Genomic DNA, 27633 nt, shown 5'->3' with positions numbered 1-27633 from the left:
TATATATACATCACATTATACTTGTAGCATCTATGTTGTCTCTAACTTTCAAGATTTAAGCGGTGGGCTCTCAACAGATCAATACAGTTTAAGGCTACGGAAGTTGAGATGGCACTAGGCCACCCAAGCCACTCCACATCTTTCATGTGAATATTGCTTTTCTGGGCTTCTGCTTTCTTTGCACTATTAAAATCCTCTAATATATGACCGGTGTTTGTTCTGCCCCGGCCTCCGAAGGATCCAATATTTTCTCAGCTGGTGCTGGAGTGTGGTACTGTGAGGGATGATACTACGCATGCCTGTGTATTTATTACGCGCCCGATATTAACCTTCAGCCTCACTCAGACTTTTTCATTTAGATGGCAAAAAAAACACCGCACAGGTAGGTTGAGGTCAGGTTAGGGGGAAGAGATAATAAGACGGCTGCTGTGGATATGAAAAAGGGAACGAATTGAGACTGAAAAGTCCTGTGATGAAGTCAAACAGACTTTATTTGACCTCATCTGGGGGTGATCCACCGCTCGCTGGTGACGTCCCAAAGAGAGGCACCACGATTCCAGTCTGAGTCTTGAAAACAGGATTTTTTTTTCATTGTTTTCCCAGTGTGCGTAACATCAAAGCGAGAGAAAGAGCATAGTGCAGCATAGTGGAATGACTGCTGCACTGAAATCCAAAGATGAAAGAGCTGCTGTGTCGGCCTCAGACTGTGAGTAACTGCTCAGGAGAGGGAGGGGTGTGTGTGCATGTGTGTGTGCGTGTGTGTGTGTGTGTGTGAGTGAGGAGGAAGGTAGGATAGAAGAGTATTGAAATAGATTGTACAGGCCAAGAAGTGCTGAGGTGAGAAAAGTGGAGGGGGAGAGGTGCTGGGCAAAATAAGACCTAGTGTGGCCACCCCGAGGATTGTCCCCTGAGGAGTTGGAAAGAGGGGGTGGGGTGAGGTGGGGGGGTACAGCTTTAATCCACTGTGCAGAAAGCTGACACTGATGCTGGGGACAGGAGACGGGTGTAACAGTGTTAGATGTCAGCTGTGGTGGGGCTTCAGAAATCAATATCCTTTTAGTTTCCAACCAATATTTCTCTCCTCACCCACTGTTCATCGTCGAGAAGGGAAGAAAAAAAAAAATCTAGAGAGCAGCTGTGGCTCCTGTAAAATATGGCCGTGTCCAGCACCGTGGGACACAGAGATATATTGTTAATATGAAAGGTAATAAATCAATAAGGGACATTTTATATGAGTCTATATAAATTAAAGATATGACCCTCTGAAATGCTCTGCTAACCTTATTAAAATACCATATGTATTCAGTGGATTTGCTTCTATGTAAAAAAAAAAATAAAGGTTTCAAAGAGGAAGTCTGCAGGTTGTCACCTCGGTTTGACCTTGACAGTGACACACGGTGCAATCAAAAGTCAATCCACAGCTCCACCTTGTGGGCATGATTGCATTCTGCAAGAGGGAGCACACAATGATTATGATTCATCAAACGTCTGAGGCCACAAGTTCTCAAGTACGATCTGTACTGCTGCTCCTCTTCCTCCTCCTCTCACCCAAGATTACATCCTAGAGTCATGCTGACACCACCAACAACGACATTCGGCACCAAAATATCCCCAGAGTTTAATATCGGGCAGCAAATGAAACCTGTTCACCTGAGTGAGATCATCACCATTGTGGCGCCAGATATATATGTAATCTAAACTGGTCTACTTCCTCCACTACTTATTATAGCTCACACCCCAGTGGAGGAGAGGGATGGAGAGATGGAGGGAGGGAGGGAGGGAGGAAGGAAGGAAGAGGCAAAAGAGGTGCCAAACGAGGAAGAGACATAGAAGGTCACAGTAGTAGCTGTGCCACCACGGTGAGTAAGTCTGTGTGTGTGTTATGTGTGCATGTGTATGTATGTGTGTGTGTGTGTTGGTTTCAGCACGAGAAAGGTCTGGATAGGACAAAGAGGACGCGTCTGCCCACACAGATGACCAGAGAGCACGCACGCCAGCGAGGTGGTGGCTGCCAAATAATCCAAACGACAGCAAGACCGCCAGCCGGAAAGTCAGCCAGCTACCCATACACCACCATGCATGCACACACGCACTCACACACACACACACACACACGCACACACGCACGCACAGTCAGAAAGCCAGCCAACAACCGATGCCTGCAAGATGTGTTACTTTTTTCTGCCAATACCAGCAGGCTAGCAGGCAGGCAGACCGAGCGCATGGAGACACTTCAGAGCTGCCTTTAAGGCCTTTAGCTCCATCACTAAACAATGTAAACGGATTGGGGGGGGGGGGGGGAACTTTTACCTTGCCTACTACTGTAGAATAACGAGGGTTGTATAACAAGTGCATGTTGGATTCATGTTTTGCAGGAGACCCTAACCCCCCTGGCGCCCCACTTGCGTGAAAATGAAATGGAAATTTAAGGGTATTTACTGTATTTAGCAGGCCAGAAATTCCAGACTTAATCCAATTTAAACATGTTACATGAGTTAAACTGTTTCCAAAAGTAAACTTCACAGCCACATCCTGGAGGTGTCTGCGCAATGTGATAAAAGTAATTCAACCACAGGGACTTTAAAGCAACACTATGCAAGAAGAAGAAATGACACATACTCATTATAAATGAATCGGAGCTATAGTTTAATTAAGTCAGGGTCTGTTTCTGCTACAGCCCCATGGCTTATGAGTTTGTTCATTTACTCCAGAGGTGTTCAATTACTGTTTAGCATTTATAATTTTTTCATTTTCCATTAATCTGTCAGTTAGTTTTTTAGTCAGTTCCCATCTATATCAACATCATCATTATTACACTGTTGTTATTGATAATACAATTATACCTCTGGGCGTTCCTGTCATTATTTTCAATACAACAATAAAAAGATGTCTGCATAATTAATCAATAATCATCAAAAGAAATTACCAGTTGTATTTTTGCTGCTTAACTTGTCACTTGTTAATAGAAGAACTAATTGTTCTATTAACCATTATTGTGTTTGTGTCCCATTCCCCATATTCCCATTATAAGTTTAACTGATGGGAGGAGAGGTGGGTGGGACGTCAGAGACACTAACCGTATAAAAAAATGATTCTCTGATTAGAACAAAGACTGTTCAGCGCAAATGGCCTTGAAACGGAAAAGACAATTTCACTACAACAGTGGGGGGAAAAAAAACACCGGATTTGCCTTTAATTTTGCATTGGCGACATGAACTGTTGGGCGGCCTCCAACTTGAAAGAATCTGGTTTACTGTGAAGAACAAACAGGAGGATATTAGGGGAAACACTCACTGTGTTAATTATGTATTTTTGCGGGTTTATCATGTACTGGCTTCATTTTATTTAAAAATTGTGCTAGTGTTAACAGAGCTTCAATAAAAAGTACATAAGGAAAATACATATGAGTTCAGTTTTTGTGAAAATAAAAAATAGAAATACACTCTATAGTGAATGTCGTCAATGGCCTTGATTATTTTTCAGGCTGTTTGAGCTTTAATTGGCTTTTTAAACATCTGCTACTTCAGATTTGACTCTTTTTTATACCCAAAACTTAAAAGAGAGGCATCTGAAAGTAGTTTTCTCACAAGCACTCGTCTTGATCAGGGTTATACGAGCTCTTTGCTGCTTGCACTGCAATTACTAAAACACCTCCCAGAGCCATTTATTTGGATAATATCCTCATAGAGACAAGCGTGCCGAGCACCGAAATAGGCTTGTAATTAAAAAGATGCTGGGGATTCTGGATAAAAAATAAAAAATAAAAAGGGTGCAGAGTGTGTTATTAAGGTCCTTCCTGTGGTTAAAAATAATCAAACAGCACCTGGATGCTGCCTCCTTCTATAAATTTAACACCCTCAAAAGAGTGATGAGAGCACGGGGTGTTCAGGCGCACACACACACACACACACCAACACCTCCGCAAACACATATACAGTTTACACATCGGGTGAGGTAATGCTCCCTCCCTTCTGCCCTCCAAGCACACTTCCTCTGCCTGGTATAATTGCTGCCTGGCTGCTTGTCTGGGAGAGCACGCAGCTCTGTTCATTAGTTGCTCTAAATATCAGACACGGCATCACTTTTAAAGGCTTAATTTCTCTGCAGTCACAGCCCCTCTCTCTGATCCTCCCCCGTCGAGAGCCGCGGAATATGCTCCTGTTCTCACAGGCATGACCCAAATAGATAAGTAGTAAAATGAACAGGGCCCTTTCTTTTTGGCAACCGTGGAGAAATTAACGGACGGAGATTAGAGCAGACGAGAGGGGAAAACGCTTGTGGTGGTGGTGGTGGTGGTGGTGGGAGGGAGTCTAAACTCAAGTGGAGCAGCAGCATAGAGAGAGAGAGAGTGAGAGTGATGGCAGTGGAGACAGCAGTATCCATTTTCTTACAAAGACGGCAAAAACAGGATGACTGTTTCCATGGAGATGAGCAAACAGTCATATTTCTTAAGGGACCGCTGCGGTGCTTAATGATCGGCTCATTCAGATGCAGGAGACATACGTACTTGCAGGTCTTTTTTAGAGGTGGATGTGGACCTGACCGGACACGCAGCGGCAAGCCCCTTTAAAAAACTCGTGTTTCTCATGCTCCACTGGTGGGAAAAAGTGTGATGTCATAATAACACATGCATGATGAGGCCAAATATCAGCGCAGTGCAAGATGGCACTTGAATTTAAAGGGTTATTAAACAGATCTGTGCTTATGAAATTACCCCTGGCTCATCACATACAGGTTTAAATGTGCCACATTTCACTGAATATGTTGTCTATCAAACTGGAGGAGGTTCAGAAATCCATTAGGGGCCACATTAACAACAATGTGTAAATGCCACATGTTTTTTTTTTATTTGTTTTTTAATCTTCAAAAATGGATCAAACCATCAGCAGCGCCATCAGCAGCATGGATGCTAATTAAGTCACCAGTTTATCTAATGGCCTCTTTAACACATGCACTTTCCTTTGTAAATGCTCTCACAATTTTACAGCCTCATGTGTGAAAGGGACCACAAGCTGTTTTTCCCATAAAAGTCGCTCCGGCAATCTGCTTCTCTCTCTCTTTCTCTCTCTATAGGTCAAAATGTGAATATAAATTGGTCTTATTAATGGATCCTGAGCTGACACAAGGTTATGGTCCATCTAGGACTCAACCAGTGTTATTCTACATGGTCAGAACCCCTGTTATATGTTGAGAGTGTTTTTTTTAAGACCGTGGGCTGGAAGCGAACAGCAGAGTTGCTCAATCTGAGAAAAACATTAAAAGACAAACCATTAATCTCTCAGAACAAGTTAGTCAGGTTTGCTGTGTAGCTTTCAAACCTGGGTGGAAGAGTTGGGAATATAGCCATGCACAAAGAAACATAAATATGCGCCATAATCATAAGTTGGATGGTTGGTTGCTTATTATTCCAGATGTAAGTTGTATATAATCATTGCCAATCATTTCATCGCTGTTGACAAAAACATAGATGTGCTTTGTGTTAGTTTGTTGACAATATAATGACACCTTGTCTCATGTCTTTCCATCAAGCACGACAACAACAACAACAGGCCTTTGACTTTATTGTGTCATTGACATCTTTGTCGCTGTGTGTGTGTGTGATAAATTGTCCCTCTAAGAAGTTAACATTCACAGTCTCAAAACGACCACCTCAATCAACAGAAGGAGATGGTCATTATTAAAAAAGCAACACATACGTCCTTGTACCTGACTACATGTGCACACATAGCCTATCACTTCCTGTCCCGTCCTTGGGAAATACAAGGCATGGTTTTACAAGCAGCACTTTCTGTCTTTTCTGTCCTTGACAGCATGACACATCATCGTGAATGTTCATTTTAAAGCTGACAATGAACAGAGCTACAAAACGTGACAGCGCTGGTTGAAGGATAAGTCACTAATGGTGTGTCCAATGTGTGTGTGTGTGTGTGTGTGTGTGTGTGTGTGTGTGTGGTGGTGACAGGGAGGCAGGAGAGTGTGTTTCTCTTGGGTTTGCTTCTGTGTGGGTGAGAGCCATCGTGTGTGATGATCAGGGTCCAACCATTGTAGTTGAGTATCATCTTTTATCTGGCTAAAAAACAACGACCAGAAAAAGCGGCAGATGCAGGGTAAACTGGTGGATCGTCACCTTCTTCAGCTTCTACAAATTATAGTATTTAAATAAATATTTCAAGATATTGAACTCACCGGCCCTGTACAAACAATTAAAAATGTTCAGTTCCCTTTAGGTAAATAATAACACACTGTAGTGGGTCTGAGGTAAGTGCAGAGGAAACAAAAATTTAATTATCCATGAAACAAAAGAGAGGTTAATAATACACTTGCGACATTTCTTCATTGCGTGTGTCAACGTACCGTCACTTTCTCTAAATCAGCTTCTGAGGAGGTGGGAGACAGGGGGCTGATGGGACTGAGGGAAGGGGAGCTTCCGACACTGGAGACGTACTCGGGATCAGGAACGTACAGAACCTGCAAACACAATCCATGGCTGTATTTACACAGGCACTGCCTTTGTGCAAACACGCACTGCACACCACCACACATGCACACATACGCACACACACAGGGAGAGATAAAGGAGAATCTCTCTCTCTCTCTCACACACATACACACACACATACACGTACACACACACCGGCAGTTTGACAGGACAAATCACACGACACCGTGTAACGAACCTCTCATGCTACTGACAAGGATAAACAGAGAAAGGGAAAGTCACAGTCAATGACGAACGTGAGAATTAACAGTGATGGGAACGAGGTGGCTGATGATTTTCATGCAAGTACTTTCCATCAGGGGGCTGAAATAATGATTTTTGTTCACTATAGATTAACCTGTTGATTATTCGCCCTGTTAATCAATTCATCCTTTGATCTCTGAAATGTCAGAAAATATCGGAAAAGTGCCGATTCCAATTTATTGAGCTAAGGTATTGATATGTACTCGAACCATAGAGGAAAATGTCAACCTTTTTTTCATTTGAGAAGCTGAAACCAAACATCATTTCACAATTTAAACAATTAATCAATCCTCTGTCATTTTCTATATTGATAAAATATGTGCATCCATTTGTTGCAATAATCACTTGCTGACCATGTTGCTATCCTCCATGACAAGTGATATAATGTTACATTAGGAAAAGGAACATTTTGCCAATTTGGAGGGAAAATGTAATTTGCTTTCTTGCCGAGTGTTTGATGAGAAGATTGTTGACACACTTACACGCTTATGTATTATTTTTAACTTAAACTTGGCTTAGAATAAAGGAAACAAGTAGAAAAACTGGCTCAACAGCTCATTATATCTAATCTGTCAAGTCAAACTGCAATGTTTTCAACAACTCCTTTACAGAGCTGTTTTGTTTTTTGGATAACAGAACATGGATAACATTGGATAACAAACACGTACTGCTTTACTTTTGTTTAGATTTCATCATTTTTTGCTCAATTTTATTATGTTCTTTATCTTTTGCTGTTTTTTTTTGTTTCTATATTTAGAAGTGTCTGCATTTTCATCTCCTTCCTGTTTGCACTCTCAGTGCTTATCGATATCCTGGCTGTAGTTTTAGTCTTCATTGGTATCAATCCTCTCATCTAACTCAGATGAGAACTAAGTAATTCTAATCGTGGAAAGTTTATTTACATTAAGTATATTGTAGTAGTTCTATTGATTTTAGTGTCAAAAACAATGTATTTATGCATCTACAATATCATTGGTAACTACAGATTAAAAGGCCCTGCACAAGTTGTTGGTACTACATCTTGTTAGGTTGAAGTTGCTGGAGAAGCAATGCATGCTGGGACTGAGGTCACCAAAGCACCAATAAGATTGAAGTCTAGAATAGGATCATTATTAAGTACTTTAACTTAATTGAACTTTTGCAGGTCAGCAAGTGATTATTGCAACAAATGGATGCATATATACAATATTCTATCAATATAGAAAATGACAGAGGATTGATTTAAATTGTTTAAATTGGGAAATTATGTTTGGTTTCAGCTTCTCAAATGAAAAAAAGGTTGACAATTTCCTTCTATGATACGAATATCTATACAGTTAACACTTTTGGTTTTAGGCCCTTTACTTGAATAGAGCAGTTTTACATTGTCATGAGTACTTCACTGTCAAATTAACCTTTAAACACTTAAAATATATGACATGTGAGGATGTCGGTCCCTGACTCATGCTAATAAGAATAAGAATTGACTGCATCTGTGATGACAAGAAGAATCATCTAATTTGGAGCTGTACATCGCCTGGAGGTGCTGAAGCTCAAGATTTTGTTTTATAATTCTGTTTTAGGCAGTAAATATTCAAACTGTTCATGAAGTAGACGCAGGTTTAGGGTTAAAAAAGTATCAGTTTTTTGTTGTGGTTGTGTAACTTTTGTCTTGGTGGTGAAATGTGAGGAGAGACGATGGTTCAACAAGGGCTCTTGTGTTTGGACGCAGCTCAACTCAGCATTGTTTGCTGAGAGCTGAGTTGGGGGATGCCAGCGGGTTTGGCGTACGTGAGCTCCTCTCCATTCATCTGGATTTCATGTTGATGCCAGGAAATACAGCGACAAAATATCACTTTGGATGTTTGTCACTTTCCCCTATTGCAAAAAAACAGATTTAGAATCTGGGTCTATTTCTGAAAAAAGAAACGAGAAACACTGAGCAGAACATGAGCCAGGGAAGCTGGCAGTGTGCGTTCAGCAGGCTAAAGATTGGTGGGTTGTGTCGTCTTGTCGGAACTAAAGCGTCTTTAAGGGAGAATTTAAGGATCGTACATATTATTATTATACCTTTTTAGAAACAAAATAGGTCTCTCGCAATGAATTGCATCCTAATGGGACAAGTGACACTGTAATTAGCAGGCAATTAAGTGGAGATACAGATAGTAGGGATGTGGTTAGTGAGTCAGCAAGTCTCAGAGAAAAGATACGCATATGCAGCTTGTGATGTTCCCTAAAACCATCTATTTCCATTTTTTTCTGTATTAATTTCACACGTATGGGAAATGTTTAGTAATTATGGGATTATTGGGAATGCTTGCATGTACGAGATCGAGGAGTTAGTGCAGTTAGTGGGTGGGTGTAGATACAGTATGAGGCTGCTGAAGGACAGTGAAGAGGACGATGAAGCTGAATCTATCAGTGAGGGCGTGCACGGCGGGTCACACCTGGCCAGGCACCACAGCTCTGGAGAACAGCTTGTTCAGCTGAACCAGCTCGTTGGGTGTGGTGTCGAACTTGAGCGCAATGCTGTTCAACGTGTCCCGCGATTCCACCTGGACCACAAAACAAGAAAAAGAGGACACAGAATCACACTCCTGCTCCTGTTTTGGGAACTTCCCCTTAAAGCTGTGAAGGGAAGACGTGAGGATGTGTCACAGAGGATGAGAGGCGGAGAGAGAAAATCTGGGCAATTATCACTTTAAAGATTTTAATGTGTCTTGTTTTTTTTTTGGGACGTTAGATTTTTGGATGTTATGTAAATTAAAGCTGTCAGCTGTTGACCAGGAATAGATTCCCATGGGATGCAATGTTGCTGGAAGAAATATGAACTGACATGAATGTCAGCAGCAGTTGTGTTATCTTCAGAGCCACTCATGTAGCAACGTGTACCTTTTTTCAATTTAAAATAAGGAACCCGAGGTCGAAAACCATTGCAATATTAATTATTCATCTAGTAATCTGTCAATTACTTTTTCAATTATACAATACATCTTTGAGTCTATGAAGCACCAGAAAACGAATTCTCAAAATGACCAATTGAAAACATCACTTGGGATAAATCCCTCCCTCTTTGCCCCAAGCAACATTTGTCCAACATTAGCTTAGCAATGACAACAAAGAACAGCAAGTCTCCCAGGCTTTGGACTTACATGCTACACTGAAGTGATTAACATTGGGATGTATTAAAAGTGGCATTTCAAGTATGGAGGGTAATGTTTTTCAATAGGGGGGGAAAGTTGAATGGTTTTATTGATATTTTAAACCGTTTCATTGTCTATTCTGCAGAAAGTAGCAACTGTGCAGAAGCTGGTCCTGATGCTGTTGTCTCAGAGTGGTGGGCTAAGCTTAGCAGCTCGCTCCTGCTCTTTACTGTTCTTCATCCTTAGGGCCCTTTTCCATTTTTACAGTGCAAGCAGGAATAATGGTCAGGTGTAATACTAGCACAGTGCATTGCAGAACAAGAACAAGGCTCAGCTACATTTAGCCTCAGTCTTTTGACACTACATCATATATGCAGATATTAAATGCTTATGTATGGCCCGGTTGCAGGGTTCTTATTTTAATAGGTATATGTGCAAGTGTCTACACCTAACTCACAGGGCTAACTGGAATAGGACTAAATGAGCTAGCTGGCTGCAGTTTAAGAAAGATAAACGATAAATTTGGCACCTTTATCACTGTAAACTAGAAATGTGCACAAATGAAAGCTTGATGAGTGTAGCTCCACTCAGCTCCACTAAGGTGGGTGGAGTTTATCAAACTATCTTGTTCAACCAGCCTCTATAGAGATTCAGATTACAACAATATGAGAAAGGGTGAAGCAATAATACTCATATCTGAAGACATGGGTTCCAATCAATGCTTGGTATTGCCCCCCCCCATAATCAATACCTTAAGAAAATGAATATGAAAACTGTAGTTGAATATTTTCTGCTGGTCAACTAATTGATTAAGTGACTAATCTATTCAGCATTTACCAGATGATTTAACCGGCTGTGACACACAATACATGATCATCCTGAGCCAAATCTAAATGTACAAGGAAGCAGAGAATAAATATCATGTTAGTTGAGTTTTCCAGCAGTTTCCTGCTGTTGCGGCTACACCCTGTGCTCAGCTGCAGCACCGTGCTGTGTGACACAGGTGCTGCTGCTTGTCTCCACCAGTTACAATCTATACAACAGAAATGTGCTCCACGTGTCTGAACAAGTTAAGCATCTAACGTGCCCAGTGGGAGTTTCTACCTTCCAAATAAGGATGACAACCATGTCAAAAAAAGTGCCTGCGTGTGTGAAATGTTGTAAATGTGAAGAAAAAAAAAAAAAAAGAGCTCAGGGGAGAGAACCCCAGAGAACCTGATAGGCAGGGCTGACTCTAAGCTGTGTATAATTAGGACAGGATAATGGCACAGTGTGTATTAGTGCAGCAGTCATGGGACTGCCTGTGAGTGTGTGTGTGCGTGCGTGTGCGTGCGTGTGTGTGCGTACAGTCCCAAAACACCAACAAATGACAGATTCTTTAAATTCCAAACATGACAGATATGTTTCCATGTTCTAGCAGGAACAGACAGACAGACAGAGACACACAAGGCACAGTAGTTGCAGACAGGTAGTTGAATAAGAGGAACCACGACAGACAACAAGCTGGAAGCATTACTAACTCTGAATCACTGCGTGTGAGGCAGCCACACATGACACGACGAGGATCATGCATGATGAGGCTGCACAAAATACAGAAACTCAGAAGCTGTTAGGAGCCCGTGAACGTCTCCACTGTAAATATCACTGACTGATGTGCACTAACTAACTCACGCTCCAAAAACAGACCGGACACACACACATGGAGCTTGGGGTTTTGTCTCCTGGGAGCTGCTGAGAGTCGTGGTGTCAGGCAGCATTTCAATGGATGAAAAATCCCTTAGCAAAAAAAAGAAGAAAGATGGGAGTGTGGATGGGCTGGGAGGAAGTCATATTTCAAATATTTGAAATACGTAAAGTGTACTTGATTCAGCAAGTACAACAGAGCCATGTGGGATCATCCTCAGAAATCTGTGGCTCAGAGAGGCGAGCAAATCCAGCACTCATCAATTAGCATACACAAAGTGTGTCATTCAGCCTGTTAGCTTGAGCTTGAAATAGAGCAGGGCTCTGAGACAGGAACCAAGGCCTGAGCAGATGAAGAATGTGGCTATAAGTTTCGTCCATTGTGGAGTACTACTACTGTATAGCAGGTGTGTATATGTCACCACAATCACATCATGACTGTGCAAGATTCAGTGGAAGTTGGCTGAGATCAAAATGAAAGTGGAGTTCAAAGACGACTGACTGAGGCAGTATAAGTATTGATGGGTGGTTGGAATATCAACATGTTGATGGACGTCACGCTGGTGAAATTCTTGGACCGGCGCAAGATGGACAAAAGCTAAAACATTTGCCAAGAATGTTTTCATTAATCAAGAATGAAAGTCGGAGGTTCGAAGACAATATATAATATAATAATAACAAAATAACGACAAAGAAAAAATGATATATTTATCGAAAATGGACTCATTAACAAGTGTGGGTAACGTAGATTCATCCACATTAATATAAGACTTTTTTATAACCAAATACAAACTTCTCGTTGTCCCTTTAACTTGAATATAGTCTCATTTTAGATAATTAAGAGTTATTTGGACTGGTTAACGCAAACGTATCCATAACAAGGCAAAAGCAAAAGCACTCCAGACAGCAAGAGGACACCAACATTGATGCAGTGTTTCTAAGAAAAGTTCTCAGTGAGTGTACCGAGTCCGACTAATATGAAGTCACATGAAACAACTCTGGCAGAAATCCAGCAGAGACGCTTAATAAAAGACTAATCACCGTTGCAGTACAGTGACAGTAACGCTGCTATGTCACTATGTTTTGGCTCATTAGCTTTGTAAGCTGAAACATCTCGTGATGCTGGTCACTTGCTCGCGGCGCCATCCTCCTCCACTCACTGTGGAGCAAATTCAAAGTGGGGGAAAGAGTATGTCCAATATAAAAGTAGGAGGGAAAAAAAGCACTGTATAGAAATCAGCAGCAACTCAGCAGCTGACAAAATAATTGCTGAGTCATTGTTTCGGATCAACACAGTTGGTCAATTAAGACTCAGCTTTGACAGAGCTGAGTTGGGGATGCCACTAAGTGCTGCTGACCCTGGCCCAGACTGTGGGCTACACTGGGTTTGGATCCCGTATACGTACGCTGTGGGAGAAAAAAAACTAATCAGAGCTGAGGTCAGTCACGTTGCCGGTATACAGTCTCCCTGACTCAGCAATGTGTGCAACTTTGTTTGGCCAACAATGAACAAGGCAGAGCAGGAATGCATTGTGCGGTATGGATTGGGTGGGGAGGCTGTGCTGCTGGGGCTGAACTGAGGTGGATATGATGCAGTGGTTTGACCTGCAGAGGCTTCATGGGGAGACGATCTACACTGCAGTAAAGGGCAGGATGGGAGGAGCTATTGGCTCTTGTGGGATATTCTCAGCTCTTAGTGGTTGTAGATGGATGCCACTGGAATAAGGTGAAGCACAGCAAACCAAAGATTAAAGAATACATATAATACACTATGCATATAAAAAAAAAAATCTCTGCAAGTTGCAAGTTTGTGTATATCCAGATATCTATTTTTACCAGCTCCACAGACACGTCTCCTTGAAGGGTCAAAGTGGAGGTACACAATAACAGCAGTTTGTTACACTGATTCAATTCTCCGTCTTGATTAAATGTTAATCTGATCATTTTCTAGGAGGAAATCAAATTAAAAAGGCATCCTTCATATTTCAAAATGTTATCTGATACCTTTAGATTTTCACTGCTTCTTCATCAGGCCAGATTTAATTCAATGATTTGATCAAAGTTGAGATTTAGTTAAACAGGGGGTTGCACGGCAACCGAGGCCGTGGATGGATGAATGGATGGACGGACAAACCTCATGAACTCGTATGTAAGATTTAAACATGTGACATCATTTCTCATACACAAGAGAGACCTTGACATAGATTGTTTCACTGTAGTAAACAAAGTGATCAGCTGCGGAGGGCCATCTCTATTAGATTATTATCAGGTTGTATTTTCCAATAAGAAAGCATTTTAAGCTATTGTATAAGAAAAGCTGCTGTAAAACATGTTTATATTACATGTTAGTTTGCAAAATGCGCTACCTATTTCCTGAATTGCATTAGCCACATGATACCAGCCGACTAAAACTGGTAACACACCAAGGTTCGCATTAATAACATTATACTCCCACGTCCTAGTTCATATAACTACATTTACTACATTCATGTGAGAGCAGTTATGATCATGCTCCAACAGATGTGTCCCTGTTATGTGCTGCGTGTGTACAGACCATGGGTGAGTTCGTATACCTGCACCTTGAAACTATAAACACAAAGCTCAGATAGAGACTGGCATGCTGCATGTAAACACCTTGTGGTTTTCTAATCACTGATAAAAAAAAAAAAACAACAACAAAGACTTCCCCTTGTCTTTTAGATAATTAGATAAGAAGGCAAATCCTACAAAACAACTCGATTCCCTCTAAAAGGCCACGGTAGCTCAGCTGATACAGAGAAGACAGAGAGTAATGGGGATTATTGAATATGCCTGTGCTTTTGTAAATGATAAAAAAAAAAACCCATCAACAACAACAACCTGGAGCTGAACAACCACCAGGTTTCTCTAAGCTGCCGGAAAACTTCACATCCCAAACAAGATCAGAGCAAAAAAGGAAAATCGACACTGGGAAACTGGTTTGCATGACAACACAGTACACTCTGTGATGTCTTACTTGTTTGGATTTGATCAAGTGGAGAATATACCAGGTGTTTTTCCACCACAGTCACTAAAAGAGACTGAATTAGCAGAGCCAAGAAGCAAAGAAGACATAAAGAGCATGTGGTGGTGACAGGTTTGTCTCCCACCTTAAAAATATTTCCTCATAACTGTCATTAACAACTGCTCTTGGACATCTTATGACAGTATCGAGGAACTACATGATTTGTCATCTTCACCGGCTCTGTGAAGGGAGTCGCACTGTTCACTCAGACAGCAGCGGCATGTCAACATGATAAATACCCTGTCCCAAAGAGAACAGGAGGCATCACGGAGATCAGATCCACGGTGGTGACAATGTCTCTGTGACACAACAATGACACACACACAGCCATTATGTATTTACTACATGGCCATAAAAAGCAGAATAATAACACCATACTATACTATACCCTCGATGTTTGAAATTATTACTGTGGCCTGTCATAACTGAACATCAATCATCCCGTCCATCTAAGGATTTACAACCGCCAGTTTTCAGCATTTGTGTAATGTCCTTGGTACATGGCTAGCATTTCAAGATTTAAGTCTTATTTTAAAGCATGCAATGTGTTTTTTCCCCCTTGTTTACTTTAGTTGAGAAGATAAAGAGTTAATGATCAGCATGGTTCCTTCGGTGTCGGAGCCTTTCATCCAGGCGGCTTCAGCACAGAGCATCGATTCTCCCTAGGTGCTATTTGCTACCATCTCATCCATGACCTATTTATTTTTAGCTTTATAGCTCCTCTGTTGCTCAGCACAAAGCCAACCTATGGGGCATTCAGGTCTACAGGACATTTGCAACTGCATGTTGGTTTCTATTGTAGAAAAACCTCTGCTTTTTTTTTTTTTTTTTGCTCTACAAAAAATAAGATAGTTGAAAGCTTTGCCTTACCCTATGACAGCTATTGGCTCCTGTATCAAATTGCTGCTCTGACTGGTACAGTAGTTCTTGTATCAGGAGCTCAGCCAATCAATATGGATAAAAATATCTGGTGTTCAATGAAGTAAACATTGGCAAAGCCAGAAGTGTGCGCTATGGTCTTGGCATCCAACAAGTGTAATAACAGTATGATTCATTTTAAGCTTAATTATCTAAATGAGCATTAGCGAGACAAGGAGTCTCACAGAAGAATCAAGGAGACACTAAAATGACACGCACTGTACTGTACATTTGACTCCCACCAAATCTCAGAAGCAGCCATTGATCGTACTGTAACAGGAGCTATCTCTAACTCGATTAAGTGGCAGAGGACAGGGGACATGCAAATGAGACCCACTGATAAAGACCTGTTATTGACACATTGACAGGAGAATGAGAGAGGGGGGAGAAACAGTAATCGCAATCAGGATCATAGCCACTAATGACAGGTAGACCCTATCTTCTTATCCCGTGGATCAATAATACCCATTATTCATCCAGAACTGAGGATGAATAATTAAGCTTCTTCCTGTTAGGGTGACATCAACCTCCTTTCAAGGAGAAGGGCAGAGGGAAGGCCGTGATGATGGCAGCCATCTTGAGAATGACTGACATCCAGCTAATGGTCACCTTGTTGAACAGGAGTGGACGTTACAGCTTCAACAAGGGCAGTCATACGCACGGCTAAAGACTAATAGCTCCATTAAATAGTCCGCTGACATCTTGGTAAGAACATTAAACGTGGAACAGGAGAGCAAATCTGTGAGTGCTACTGCGAAAGGTCAACCAAGGAAGTAAGATAGATGCAATCTCAGAGCCATGGCTTCTTGGTTCGACTATTAAGCAGATATGTGTTTAAAGGTTTCATAGGTTGTAGGCTACCTCCGATTCTCAGTTGGAAATGGGAAAACAGGAAGCAGAGCCAATTAAACGACTGCAAAATCAACACAATGATTCGACTGCATCGTCACCAAACTGGAAGTAAAAACTCCAGGCTTTGGTTTAATCACCCGTAATGCCATATCAGTGCAGCTATCGCTCCTCATTTTTATAATGAAGGATGAAGACCAGCTTTAGCATGAGAGTTGCCATGGTGAGCTTGTCGTTACTATCCCAATGGCATGTGTATTGTGTTCAAACTATATCCTCGCTGATTGTGTACAGACCTAAATTTAAACACGCTATAACTGACGGGGGGGGGGGGAGAAAACCAAGCTATTCTGTCCTTTTCATGGGACACAGGGCGAGAACCGCCGCCCCGTCTCACTTTCAAGCTCCTGTGGATTGCTCCTTGGGTCAGGTTGTGAGTGACCCTCTTGCTTCAAGCTTCGACAGCCGAAACAGAAACCTAACGACATTCAAGAACCAGCAAGGCAGAAAAAGACGTACGTTATGACTCAGAGATGTCAAGGCACAGACAGTGTATGAGCCAGGACTGTCTGAGAAGGATCAGATGGGACTAATAAATAGATTTTTCCACTTATAGGGTGACAATGACAAACTGTTTTCGGGCCTTACACCTAAAGTTATCATCTAAATGGAGCCAGTCGACAGCTCTTAGTCCTGTCTTTTGGCTGCTGAGCTAGTGTTAGCTTAAATAACAGTTCCACAGACCAACAGGATGAGCAGATGCTCAGCTCTGGGTGTTTAAAGATTATTATTAAAGTGATTAAAACCTTCATGAGATGTAGTGTAAAAGAAGGATTCTGACTTTTAAAAAAAATATTCTCTTGTATCAGGTGTCCATTAATAATCAGCGGCGATCTGGCTGCCAAATACAGGCAGCCAACACAAGATTGTTTACTGAGTGACGGACTTCTCACTCTGAGCGCTAAAAAGCACACAATCCATGCTAACTCTTTAAATGAGTGATGCAGATTGGCATTTCCCTCCCTCAGAAACATGTTTGGCAAAAGACTTTGGCTTGAGATGCCTGTTTACCAGGTAACAGCCAAGTCATTTTGTAGTTTGGATGACTAACAAATGAATGTTTGTGCGGCAAAATCTAAAATTAAAAAAGTTTAATCTCCCTCCAACATGTAAGTGAAGTGAAGCACGTTGCATTAAATAAAGCTCAGACCAAAAAGGTATCAGAGTGAACTGCTGACATCAAAGCCATGTATTACTCAGCTCTTCTATCCATCACGCCACCCGTCCATCAGCCCCCATCTTCTCCACATGCATTCCCCTCTATTCTCTCCTCCATCACTTTTAACATCCCCATCCACACACCCCTCCAATCCCATCATTTCTCCATCATCCAGAGCTGTGAAAGAGCTGAAACAGTGGGATCCCCTCTCCTACCCAGTGGTGAATAATGCAATCAGAGTGACTGATTGTCAGGAGGGTGCAGAGTTAAGATGACTGTCGATGTGTGTTTCTCTGTGTGTGCGTGCACAAGCATACACACACACACACACACACAGACACACACACACACCTGGTGCTTGGTGTATGACTCATCTACCGTCCGCGAGTCCTCAAATGCCCATAGTGCTTCCTTTTAGCCCAGCAGAGATCCACTCAACCAGCAGGCTGGTGATACTGACTGATCATGACTCTGTCATCATGAGCCTTCCCTCGTTCACATCTGGTGGAATCATGACACATCTGGTTCCTACTGACACTGTCTGGTCTGATCAGAACAGACTGACTGTGCAGATATGTTGGCTATTTTAGTGCGTTATTTCTTTTCTGTAGCATTAAGTAACAGAAATTTGGTGAATACAAAACAGTGCATTGACTAGTCGATGATATTTGTAATGGTATTATTCTCATAATGACCTATATCACACTTTCCATCAAGGGACTTCCTGTATGGTTTGTCTTCTCAAGATATTGAGTCAAAACTACAAGCGCAATCAAGCGAGAAGCTCTGCAAGTTTTGAATCTGCTAACAATAACACACTAAGCCTCTGTTTAGTGTGTGGTTAGTATGTGTGCCACCAATGTTTGCCAATTAGCACTGAAAAAACATTTCATGTTAAACTACTCATAATAAACTTAGAGTGGTGATAGATGAACGGCTGTATCATCACCGAAGTCATCCTCAGGGATCCATGAATGTCTGAATAAAATGTCATTGTAATCCATCTGACAGTCTTTGACCAGCTGCCACACACACACACACACACACACACACACACACACACACATATATACATACATATCATGGCAACATTGTGAATACTAATTTAATTCAATTTCTTTCTTCTGCTGCCTACAAACTTGAATTTAGACGGCGCTTCCCTTCAAAACTGCTCTCTCTAGTGTCACTATACAAAATGTAATGAGAGCTTTGTTGTGGCGTTTCTGCTGAGAGCACCGCAATAGACTGAACGAGAGTATGGGTAAGGGAGTTCAAACATTGACTATACATGACTCAACAATAAAGAATACTTCCCGTTTATCACAACACCTGTTATCGCAGTGTTTTTGACCATGCTTTCTACTCATTATGAGGACCCTGAACGCCTAAGGTTAACTGATGAGATTTTGTGGAAGTTATTAAAAAAAAAATCATATTTATCATATTCTTTGCAGATATGAGAATGATTACATACCTGTTTGTTTGTTAACATACCTAAAATAACTCCATACAACTGCTGCTTCTTTTTGTTTTGCAACCAAATCTTCCTGTTCCTCATTCATTTACAGGTTGTTGTCAGGTTAACTGACTGTTGATCCTGTGTGACACTCACTCTCAGCAGACGGGTGTGGCCTCTTTCTTTAATTAATCATTATCAAACAATAAAGGTGTTCCTCTACAAATATTTGAATTGTTTTAAACAAAATAAATGCTTGACACACAGCTCCAGAGTTTCATGCTTGTTTTTTTTTTATTTGTCTTCCCAGTGAAGGACTCCCACACCTGTCCACACTTTACCCTGCCCTCATCCTATGTCAATCTGGCTTAACCGCAATCCCTTAATGATCAGCACAGTATGCGGTGGGACAAATTAGACAGTGGCAGGATGCAACAGTCGAGGTAATTAATGGGAAACATGGACTAAGGGATTATGAACTAAATTCGGAGTGCAATTTAATTTTCACCTCAGGATATCATGTGCCGATCAGATGACAGTCAGAGCAGATATGAGCAGGTTTTAATGAATCAATATCTAAAATAAAGATATCTCTTCTCTCATCTTATAAAAAGGGTGGCGTCCAAAACAATCAGCTAAGAGCTTCTTATTTTTAAAACGACGAACCAGACCTCCGGTAGTACGTCATCAGCTACTGCCAATCAAAGTTAGTTAATATTATGAAAGTGTTGGAAACAGGGTTTGTGTGTTCTCTGCAATGCGGTCCTCCTGTCTGACATTAAAATATATTCATCAGATCAGAATTAGATCATCATTGGGGACATCTGTAGTTTCGCACCAGGACCATCTGCCTAGACTTTAACTTGCTTACATGTTCCTCTTTCTTACCAAGTCGGATTTCATATTAGCCAAAATGTTCAAAGGTAAAATACAACTTACTTAGTTGGAGAGCAATGTTATCATATCATAACCAAGAGAAAGTATAAGAGCAAAGCTTCAAAAGTAACACACAAGTTACGAATGCAGCCATTTGTTAGTCAGAGTCAGGACACTGTGCTGGTCCTTGGAGCTGAGGCAAAAAACCAAAATAGCAGCTCAACTAGAGCATCTCTGTCCACCGTGTGGCAACGCTGATGTGTCTGGAGATAAATCTGTGAGGCCCTCACTTCTCTCACTTCTTCATTTTGTTTGACTTTGACTGGCTGCCCTTCTCTCTCTCTTTCCGACTGTGGAAAGACAAGAGCCAGTCCCTCCCTCTCCCTCTCCCCTCCCTCCACTCCCATCATGGCTCACCTCTGTGCTGCTCTTTGCCTCTCCGTCTACGTCTTTCTGTCTCATCATCTATCTCTGTTGTTCCCAGAGACTTCAAACACTTTTTTAATTGGATGCAGGTCAGCCAATAGCTGGACTTGGCTGAATGGACCGGCGTTATCAGTGTCCAGGCAGATGGTTTGCAGCTGCTCAGGTTATTTCTCAATGCAAGAAAAAAAAGAGAAAGGGACAGAAAAAGAAGCCTGTGTGTGAGGTAGAGGAGTGAGAGGAGGGAGGGAGAAGGAGGGAGATTGTATTGATAAAGTGGCATAAGAGGAAGCCCTCCCTCTTTCCTGTGGGCGCTAGGCGATAGATTATAAACTTATCTGCTGGAGAGCGAAATAAGGAAACATCGCCGGCCGTCCCCCCAGCGCAGGAGATGAGTTTAAGATAGAGCTGCTTCTCAATCACCCAGACACTGCCGGCCATGTGTCTCTCTCTCTGAGAGCGGTGAGGTTATAGCGCCTTAAATATTCTCGCCGGCCTTTGCCTCCATCGCTATACGTGCTGTTGCAGCATGTCAGGCTACAGGACACAATCATTGGCAGTGCTCGATCCATCCATCACACTATCAGCAATCTAGTGTGGGGGGGGGGGTAATAAGGGGGGAAGACAGGGAGAGAGAGTGATGGCTGACAAGAACCGGATTGGTATGCTGTGTAATTGAGATATTAATCTTTTTCTCCCCTGAAACTAAATACTAAATGTATCCCTAGATTTTTATTTATTTATTTTAATTATTTTAAACCATGAGCATTTCTATTCTATCCATCCTGCTGCTGACTCTTCGGGGCTCATATCATGACACAGTGCTTTGCCTCTGACAAATATCCTGTTGTAACGGTCTAGTTCGAGCCCTGACGAAGTAAACAAGGGCCTTGTCAATCAGCGGGTCTGGTGGGATAACTGACAGGTCGGGGAGGAGGCGGTGGACGTTGGGAGGTGGTGTCAGTGTTGCTGAGGTGTTTGAGGTGGGGAGGGGGTAGGAGGGCAATCACAGTGAGATCAACAGTAGAGGAAGCAAGTGTCCACAGAGATCCAGTGGCAGAGTAGCTGTCAAAAACAGAGGAGGAGGAGGGGGGTGATAAGGAGAGGAGTTTGGGGAAGAGACGGCGTCAGTGACAGCACAGACCCTTCCTCCTCTCCTCTCCTCGCCTTCCTTCCTTCCTTTCCTCTCTCCCTCCTTCCTCCCCTCATCTCCTCTCTCTCTCTCTCCGGCAGTCAGGCAGACGGTCGGAGCAGAGCCACAGAAATCCCACTCCTCACTGTTGCCACGGAGAGAGAGGCAAGAAAGGCAGTCTGATTGCAGCTGGATTTGAGGGTCATTTGAAGAACACAACCATGGCAAAGCAGCAGAGACGGGCTCCATTTTCAGTTCACGCCAGGGAACCAGAGCCCTCTCTCTCTCTCTCTGAACCCCCCCCCCCCCTCCCCTCCCCTCCCCTCCTCCCATACAACAGCTAAATCAATAGAAATGACAACGCAGTTGGAAGGTCATTCGCAAGCACAGCGAGCTCTGTGGTGGAATGCTCGCCGATACGCGGCACAGAGAGAGGGAGAACGAGTGGAAAAACAAATAGACACCCCGCCAGCAGCTCCTGCCTGTCTGACGTCCCCCCGGTCCAGCTGGAGGAGACGTATGCAGCCGCTATACTGTACAGTTTCTGCCTCTTCCTTATGCATCAACATGCAATACAGAGCTGAGTGCTGTGCTGATGCATGAGGAGTCTTTAGTAACAGAGGATGCATTGTTTCTATATAAGCTTTCTACAAGCTTATACCATGCTCACAGGCAAACACACACTACCTTCTTTATGTAAACACTCTGAGAATGAGGTACACGTGTTACACACTGGCTAAATTCACCAAATGCTTCTCTCCCCTCCTCGCTAATGAGATACCAAGCGTGGTCCGACACCGTGCCTTGTCTACACACAAACACAACTGCTACAGCTCAAATATTACTGGAGCTATAGAGAGAGCTACACAAACCACCACCACCAGCAGCAGCAGCAGCACAGACACACACACACAGAAGCAGCACCAACACCAGCAGCAGCAGCAGCAGCAGCAGGAGCAAGAGCAGCAGCACCGGAGCAGAGAAGCGTCAAAAAAACAAACAAACATGTAATGACATTAACACAGAAAACAGCAGTTTCGCTTTTAGTGCGTTACTCACAGAATATTCGATGGTCCCTTTGGGTCTCTGGAACGACATGCGCCTCCCATCCTTCTTCTCTGGAGTCTTCTTCTGGCCGGTATCTGAAAGCAAGCGAGGCAAGGTACGCATTACATTCATGTTCCTCTCTCCCCAGCTTGTCACAAGCTGCCGTTTCCCAGCCCCGTGGGTAGACAGCTCATTCGTCAACAGTGAGCGAGCCAGCCAGCCAGCGATGTGAGCTGTGAGCGGCGGACCACTTTCTCTCTCTCTCTGTCTCTCTCTCTCTCTCTCTCCTTCTTGCTCTGCTTCTACTCTCCCGCTATCGCTCTCTCTCTCTTTCTCTCTCTCTCTCTCTCTAACACACTGTCCTCCCCTCTCTCACTCGCTCGCCTCTCCTCTCCTCTTCTCTCCTCTCCCTGCTTCCTTCTTCCTAGCCCACCGTGCAGCGCAATGACAGCCGTTGTTGAAAGCAGCAGTTCACCTTGCCTTCCTCCCCTTGTTGCCTCTCACGGCAGCAGACAGAGACCAGGCTGACCTCCATCAGGGCACTAGCTGCTGCTGCTGCCGCTCTGGATGCGAGCCCGAGAGGAGGAGGAGGAGGAGAAGAGGAGGAAGATGGATTCAGCTGAGAAGAGAAGAGGGGGGCGTGCTGGAGCAGAGGGAAAGTGGGGGCTGAACTGGAGGGTGGTGGATGAAGGGGATGGGGATGGGGATGGGGAGGCGGGGTGAGGTGGGGTGGGGGTTCAGCGCTAGGAGTTGGTTGTTGGGTAATGAGGGGATGTTGCATGGGGGGGAAGAGACAGCTGAAGAAGAGAGTGGAGGAGTAAAGTGAGAGTAAAGATAGTGGCTCCAGTTGTTTTGGGATACTTTTTATAACAGATTACACATCCTTACAGATTACTACTTTTTTCAGAAAGGAGCTGAAAGATACTGGAAGATAAAGGAGTGGATAAGTCAAAGGTGACGATCCAGGATGGATGGTTGGGAGAATTAAAATAGAGGGTCAAAGCTGCCAATTGGAAATTTAAATCCAAGAACAAAAGGCTATGAAGTGGTAAAGATAGATGCAGAGGACAAAGGAATGAAGGGTGTATGGTGACATGGCCCATGGGGGAGATAGGGAAGAGGGGGGCTGGGTAAAAGTGGGAGAAGGCATGAAGATGAAGGAAAGAGGGTGGATGGAATATCGAAGCAAGCGGGATGAAAGACAGAAGCAAAAGATAGGACAGGAGATGAAAGAAAGCAGAAGGAGACTCATGGGATTGAGAGGATCTGGAAAAAAGGGGCCGACTTTAATCTTTGACTTCGGGCTGAGAAAACGAAGAATGGGGGCGGGGGTTTAAGAGTGAGCCAAGACGTCAGCTGACTGCAGAAGGTCATTCGAAGTTTGGGTGACGGACCTGGAGTTGGACATTGACCCACTGCTCTCACACAACTCCAGTTACAAGTCTTATTTCTGTAGCTGCTCCTATATTCTTAATGAGTCTCTTTATTTGCTCTCTCATCAGGCATCTCAGATGGCTCAAACCATGAGTCATACACCAGTGTTGCTATTTCTGGGGCCTAGGACTGCCTGGCAGAAAGTGAGAGGGGAGGGAGCTGCTTCAGGTGTAAATGTCAGCCTGGTAAAGATGAAACTGTGGGTTAAGATCATGAAATGTAGACACTGTCTGGACATAATACTGATGCCGAAACATCCCACTTACACTATCTGTCTTTAATATTCCTTTGCCATATTAGCATAAAGCCGCTTTTTTGCATTGCTTTTCCTCCTCTGGTTTGAAGTCTGCATTTCTGTGGCTTTAATTTCTTTGCTTCACTGGTTCTCTCTCTTTTTTGTGTGTGCTCTTGACCCTCGACAAAGAAAGAGCTTCATCCGACCTCTTGTCGCAGGTTGCCTTTATGTCTCGAAGCAATGAGGATTTAACCAAAGACTGATTCCTCTACATTGTTCATTTGATGAATGATTTTAGATGCCTGAGGAGGTGAAATGTTGTTTTTTAACAAGAATAAAGCATAAAGAACCAAGGCCAGAAAAGTTGCTAAATATATAAAGCTTGTGACTTTGTGAAACCAATTCTCTCTGGATGACAGCGGCCTATCGGCCCACACTAGACAACACAGCTCTGCTCTCTTGTTTATTAGTCGATATTAGCATGATCTCATGCTACGCTGAGTTGGTGATCGTGATAAGCATTACACATGCACCAGCAGGTTAGTAACATCACTAGCAGCATGTTAGCATCATGGATGTGAATGACAGGCTGATGTTCACATTTAGCTCTCTGCACCACTGCCCATTGGCATGACCTAAAAAAGCTGCTAGCATGGCGGTAGACTTTAGTCATGTACTTCATTCTCTACGCAACATTTCCTAGTGCAGCACGATAATCGTCTTCCAGGAAAGACTGCCTGGAAGTGTTAACCTTTCCACACATATCACGTCTCTATCGTGGCTCTCTGGTGCAGCCTAGTTTTGGAACAGCTAGTTTAGAAACCCTTTTGCTTTCTAATGATCACCCACAGAATGACTTCCGCTTTAGCAATTGTGCTTACAAAATAAAATTGATTTATTTCAAGCTCTTGTTGTATTTATTGTCTGATTATGTTCTGACCCCTCATTTAATGGCTCAGGGAAACAATGGTTTTTGAGCATGCTTCCACCTACAGGGTGTATTCAGACCATTATGTGGCTCGTTTGCTTTGTTTTTCCGATTCACCGGGCTAAAACGATACAATTGTTGCATTTTTCTTTCGGGTTGTTTGTGTTCACAAGGTAACAGTCCCGAGCGGTCCAAAGATGTAAACAAATCCCATGCGTGAACCAACTGTTCATTAATTGGTCAGAAATCTTTTACCCAGAAGGAGGAGGAGCTTACCTGGGAAAAACAAAAACCATGCAACAGAGGTCTCAACTGAAAATTTTAAGTTTCAGAGAACAACTGCCTCAAATGACCCAGGCCTGAACACACCCTTAGAAACATCTTTTGACCCTCGACCCTAATCTATCCACATCACTTTGTGTGTACCAAGTTTGGACAGGACCTAATAGTCATCTCCAGAATATCTGTAGGCTACTTCATTAAATATCAACACCCCCATTTCTTATATGATTAGATTTTGTCAACTTGGACAAGGCCTTGTATTGCGTGTAAAATCAATTATTCAGCACCCAAATGAAAATGTTGGAACGATTATTATCCCCAGATACAGAATACAAATTGAAGCTCTGCATTGTGGATGATGGCATCTTAGTTAGTTTCTATTTAGGGGCAACATGTCATCGCTGTGATGCCATGCTTCCCTGTTATGAAATATAATCCTCTGTGTCTCTGTTTAATTGCAGGTCATGCCAGTGTAGCAGACTGCATGTAACCTGAGTCTGTAATTTAACTGCAGAGGTGTCAGACCAGTCTGTGACATGCAGGATTGCTAAGACAGTAAAGATGTGTGTAGTGTTTTCTTTTGGCTAAGCTTGAAGTGAGCAGCTTGACATATGCTTATGTTAATTTTGATTAATATTTTTAATCATAATTTTCAGAAGTGACTGTTTGTGTATTAGTTTTAGGCAAATTTTAGTGATTAGATTTTTTTTTGTTTTAATCTAATTCCCATTAACACAGATAACCGAGTCAAGTCAAAGCTTTAATTTAATTTTTGTAAATTTGATATATTTAAAGCACCAAATGAAAAAAAAGAGTAACAAGCATATTCAACATAATCTGGTTGTTAAACTAGTGTTATCGCAGCTGCCTTTGACATTCGCCTCAGAGTTCTCATGTATGGTTATGTTTTATTTTATTTGTGTCATGATAAATAAGACACTGAAGAATTTTTTTTGTCACAGTTTATGAAATTAGCATTAATGTTCTCCATGTTACATCAACTATCGGTCTCTCCGTCAAAATATTTTCTGTGTCACTTCCTGTTTAGCATATTCCCCCCCCCCCCACCTATAATAAGACCTGAGCGATCTAAGACCTGAGACTTTCAAATAATACAGAGGTGAGGATGACAAGGAGAGAGGGAGGGAGTCGCAGTGAGATATGAAGAGAACAGGCGGACTGAAAGAAAGAAAGTGAAGTAGAATAGAATAGCAGATTTGCATTAGCAGCTGCAAGGTTGTTCGCGCATGCTGAGCCGGTGACTTGTCTAAAATAAAACCTCACCGCGGAAGGTGGCACAAGACGTGGGGCATTTTATTCACACTCCAGACACACAGTGGAGCGCAGCACCGGGTCATCTTCCATAACAAAGGCTCTGGTTTCATCCCACTCCGCAGGACACTAGGAGCATCTGTTGGCTCTAAATAAGCCCTGTCTCTACTGACGGGAAACCACAGCCCGATTGTTTCATGTCATCCATGTGCATCCAGTAACTGTTATTTCTTCCTGGCGCTTCATAAAACACAGTGGTGGTGGTGGTATGTGCATTATATTTCACTGGGATTCCTGTCATTGTGTCCATCATGTCAGTCCTCCCCCTCACAAGCTTTTGAGGAAAGTCTCCAGCTCTCCAACTCGTCCCGCGCAGCACCTGTTCAGTGTGGCTATACGACGCAGAGCTATTGCCTCCCCTTACTGTTTCGGGGGGGGGGGAGATTTCTAAAAATAACATCTGGGGAGGGCTGCATGTTGCCAGAAGGCACGGAAAACATGGGAGCAGAGGGAAATTGGCTGCTTGTGTATTCTATCAAACCCATGAGGGAGTGTTAGTCAGATAGTTGTTGACTCTCCTATTCCCTGCCTGCTTCGGTTTGTCATGGCTGTGCACAAAGTGAAGGAGAACTACATATATATATATATATTTAGAAGCTGTGATTCATACTCAACAGATTGCGCTGGTACAGAACACAGAATGTTTTCAGACTCAAATACAGTAACATTTGCATTCAGCTCTTGTCATGAATCAAGACCATTCTCTGTGTTTAAAACCGGAACCGGATTAAAAAAGAAAAAAAAAACGCAGCCTTCTTCATCGGTTTTCTCACTCCGACCAAGCCAAAGGAATGAATCCACAAATAGGCACTTGTACACTGAAGATTATGAAATCTTTGTGAATGGAGTAACTATCATAACGGATCCTTCACGGCTGCCATAAATGTGCATACTCAGCGATAAAACCCACAG

General features: G+C 42.7%; 1 protein-coding gene across 4 annotated transcripts in view; it reads right to left on the bottom strand.

Annotated features, from left to right (window-relative positions):
* oxr1a (oxidation resistance 1a) overlaps positions 1 to 27633 on the bottom strand; it is a 64335-nt gene that overhangs the window by 25105 nt on the left and 11597 nt on the right. For all 4 annotated transcript variants that reach the window (XM_083990171.1, XM_083990170.1, XM_083990169.1 and 1 more), the window contains exons 2-4: positions 22523 to 22605; positions 9169 to 9276; positions 6355 to 6468 (exon numbers count right to left, since the gene is read on the bottom strand). In XM_083990171.1, the coding sequence (XP_083846297.1) occupies positions 6355 to 6468; positions 9169 to 9276; positions 22523 to 22605 (305 nt within the window). The remainder of the gene's footprint in view (positions 1 to 6354; positions 6469 to 9168; positions 9277 to 22522; positions 22606 to 27633) is intronic.

Source organism: Trachurus trachurus (genome assembly GCF_905171665.1).
Source record: "Trachurus trachurus genome assembly, chromosome: 16".
Taxonomy (NCBI): Eukaryota; Metazoa; Chordata; class Actinopteri; order Carangiformes; family Carangidae; genus Trachurus; species Trachurus trachurus.
The sequence above is the reverse complement of the archived record's forward strand: the minus strand, read 5'-3'. Positions and strand labels throughout refer to the sequence as shown.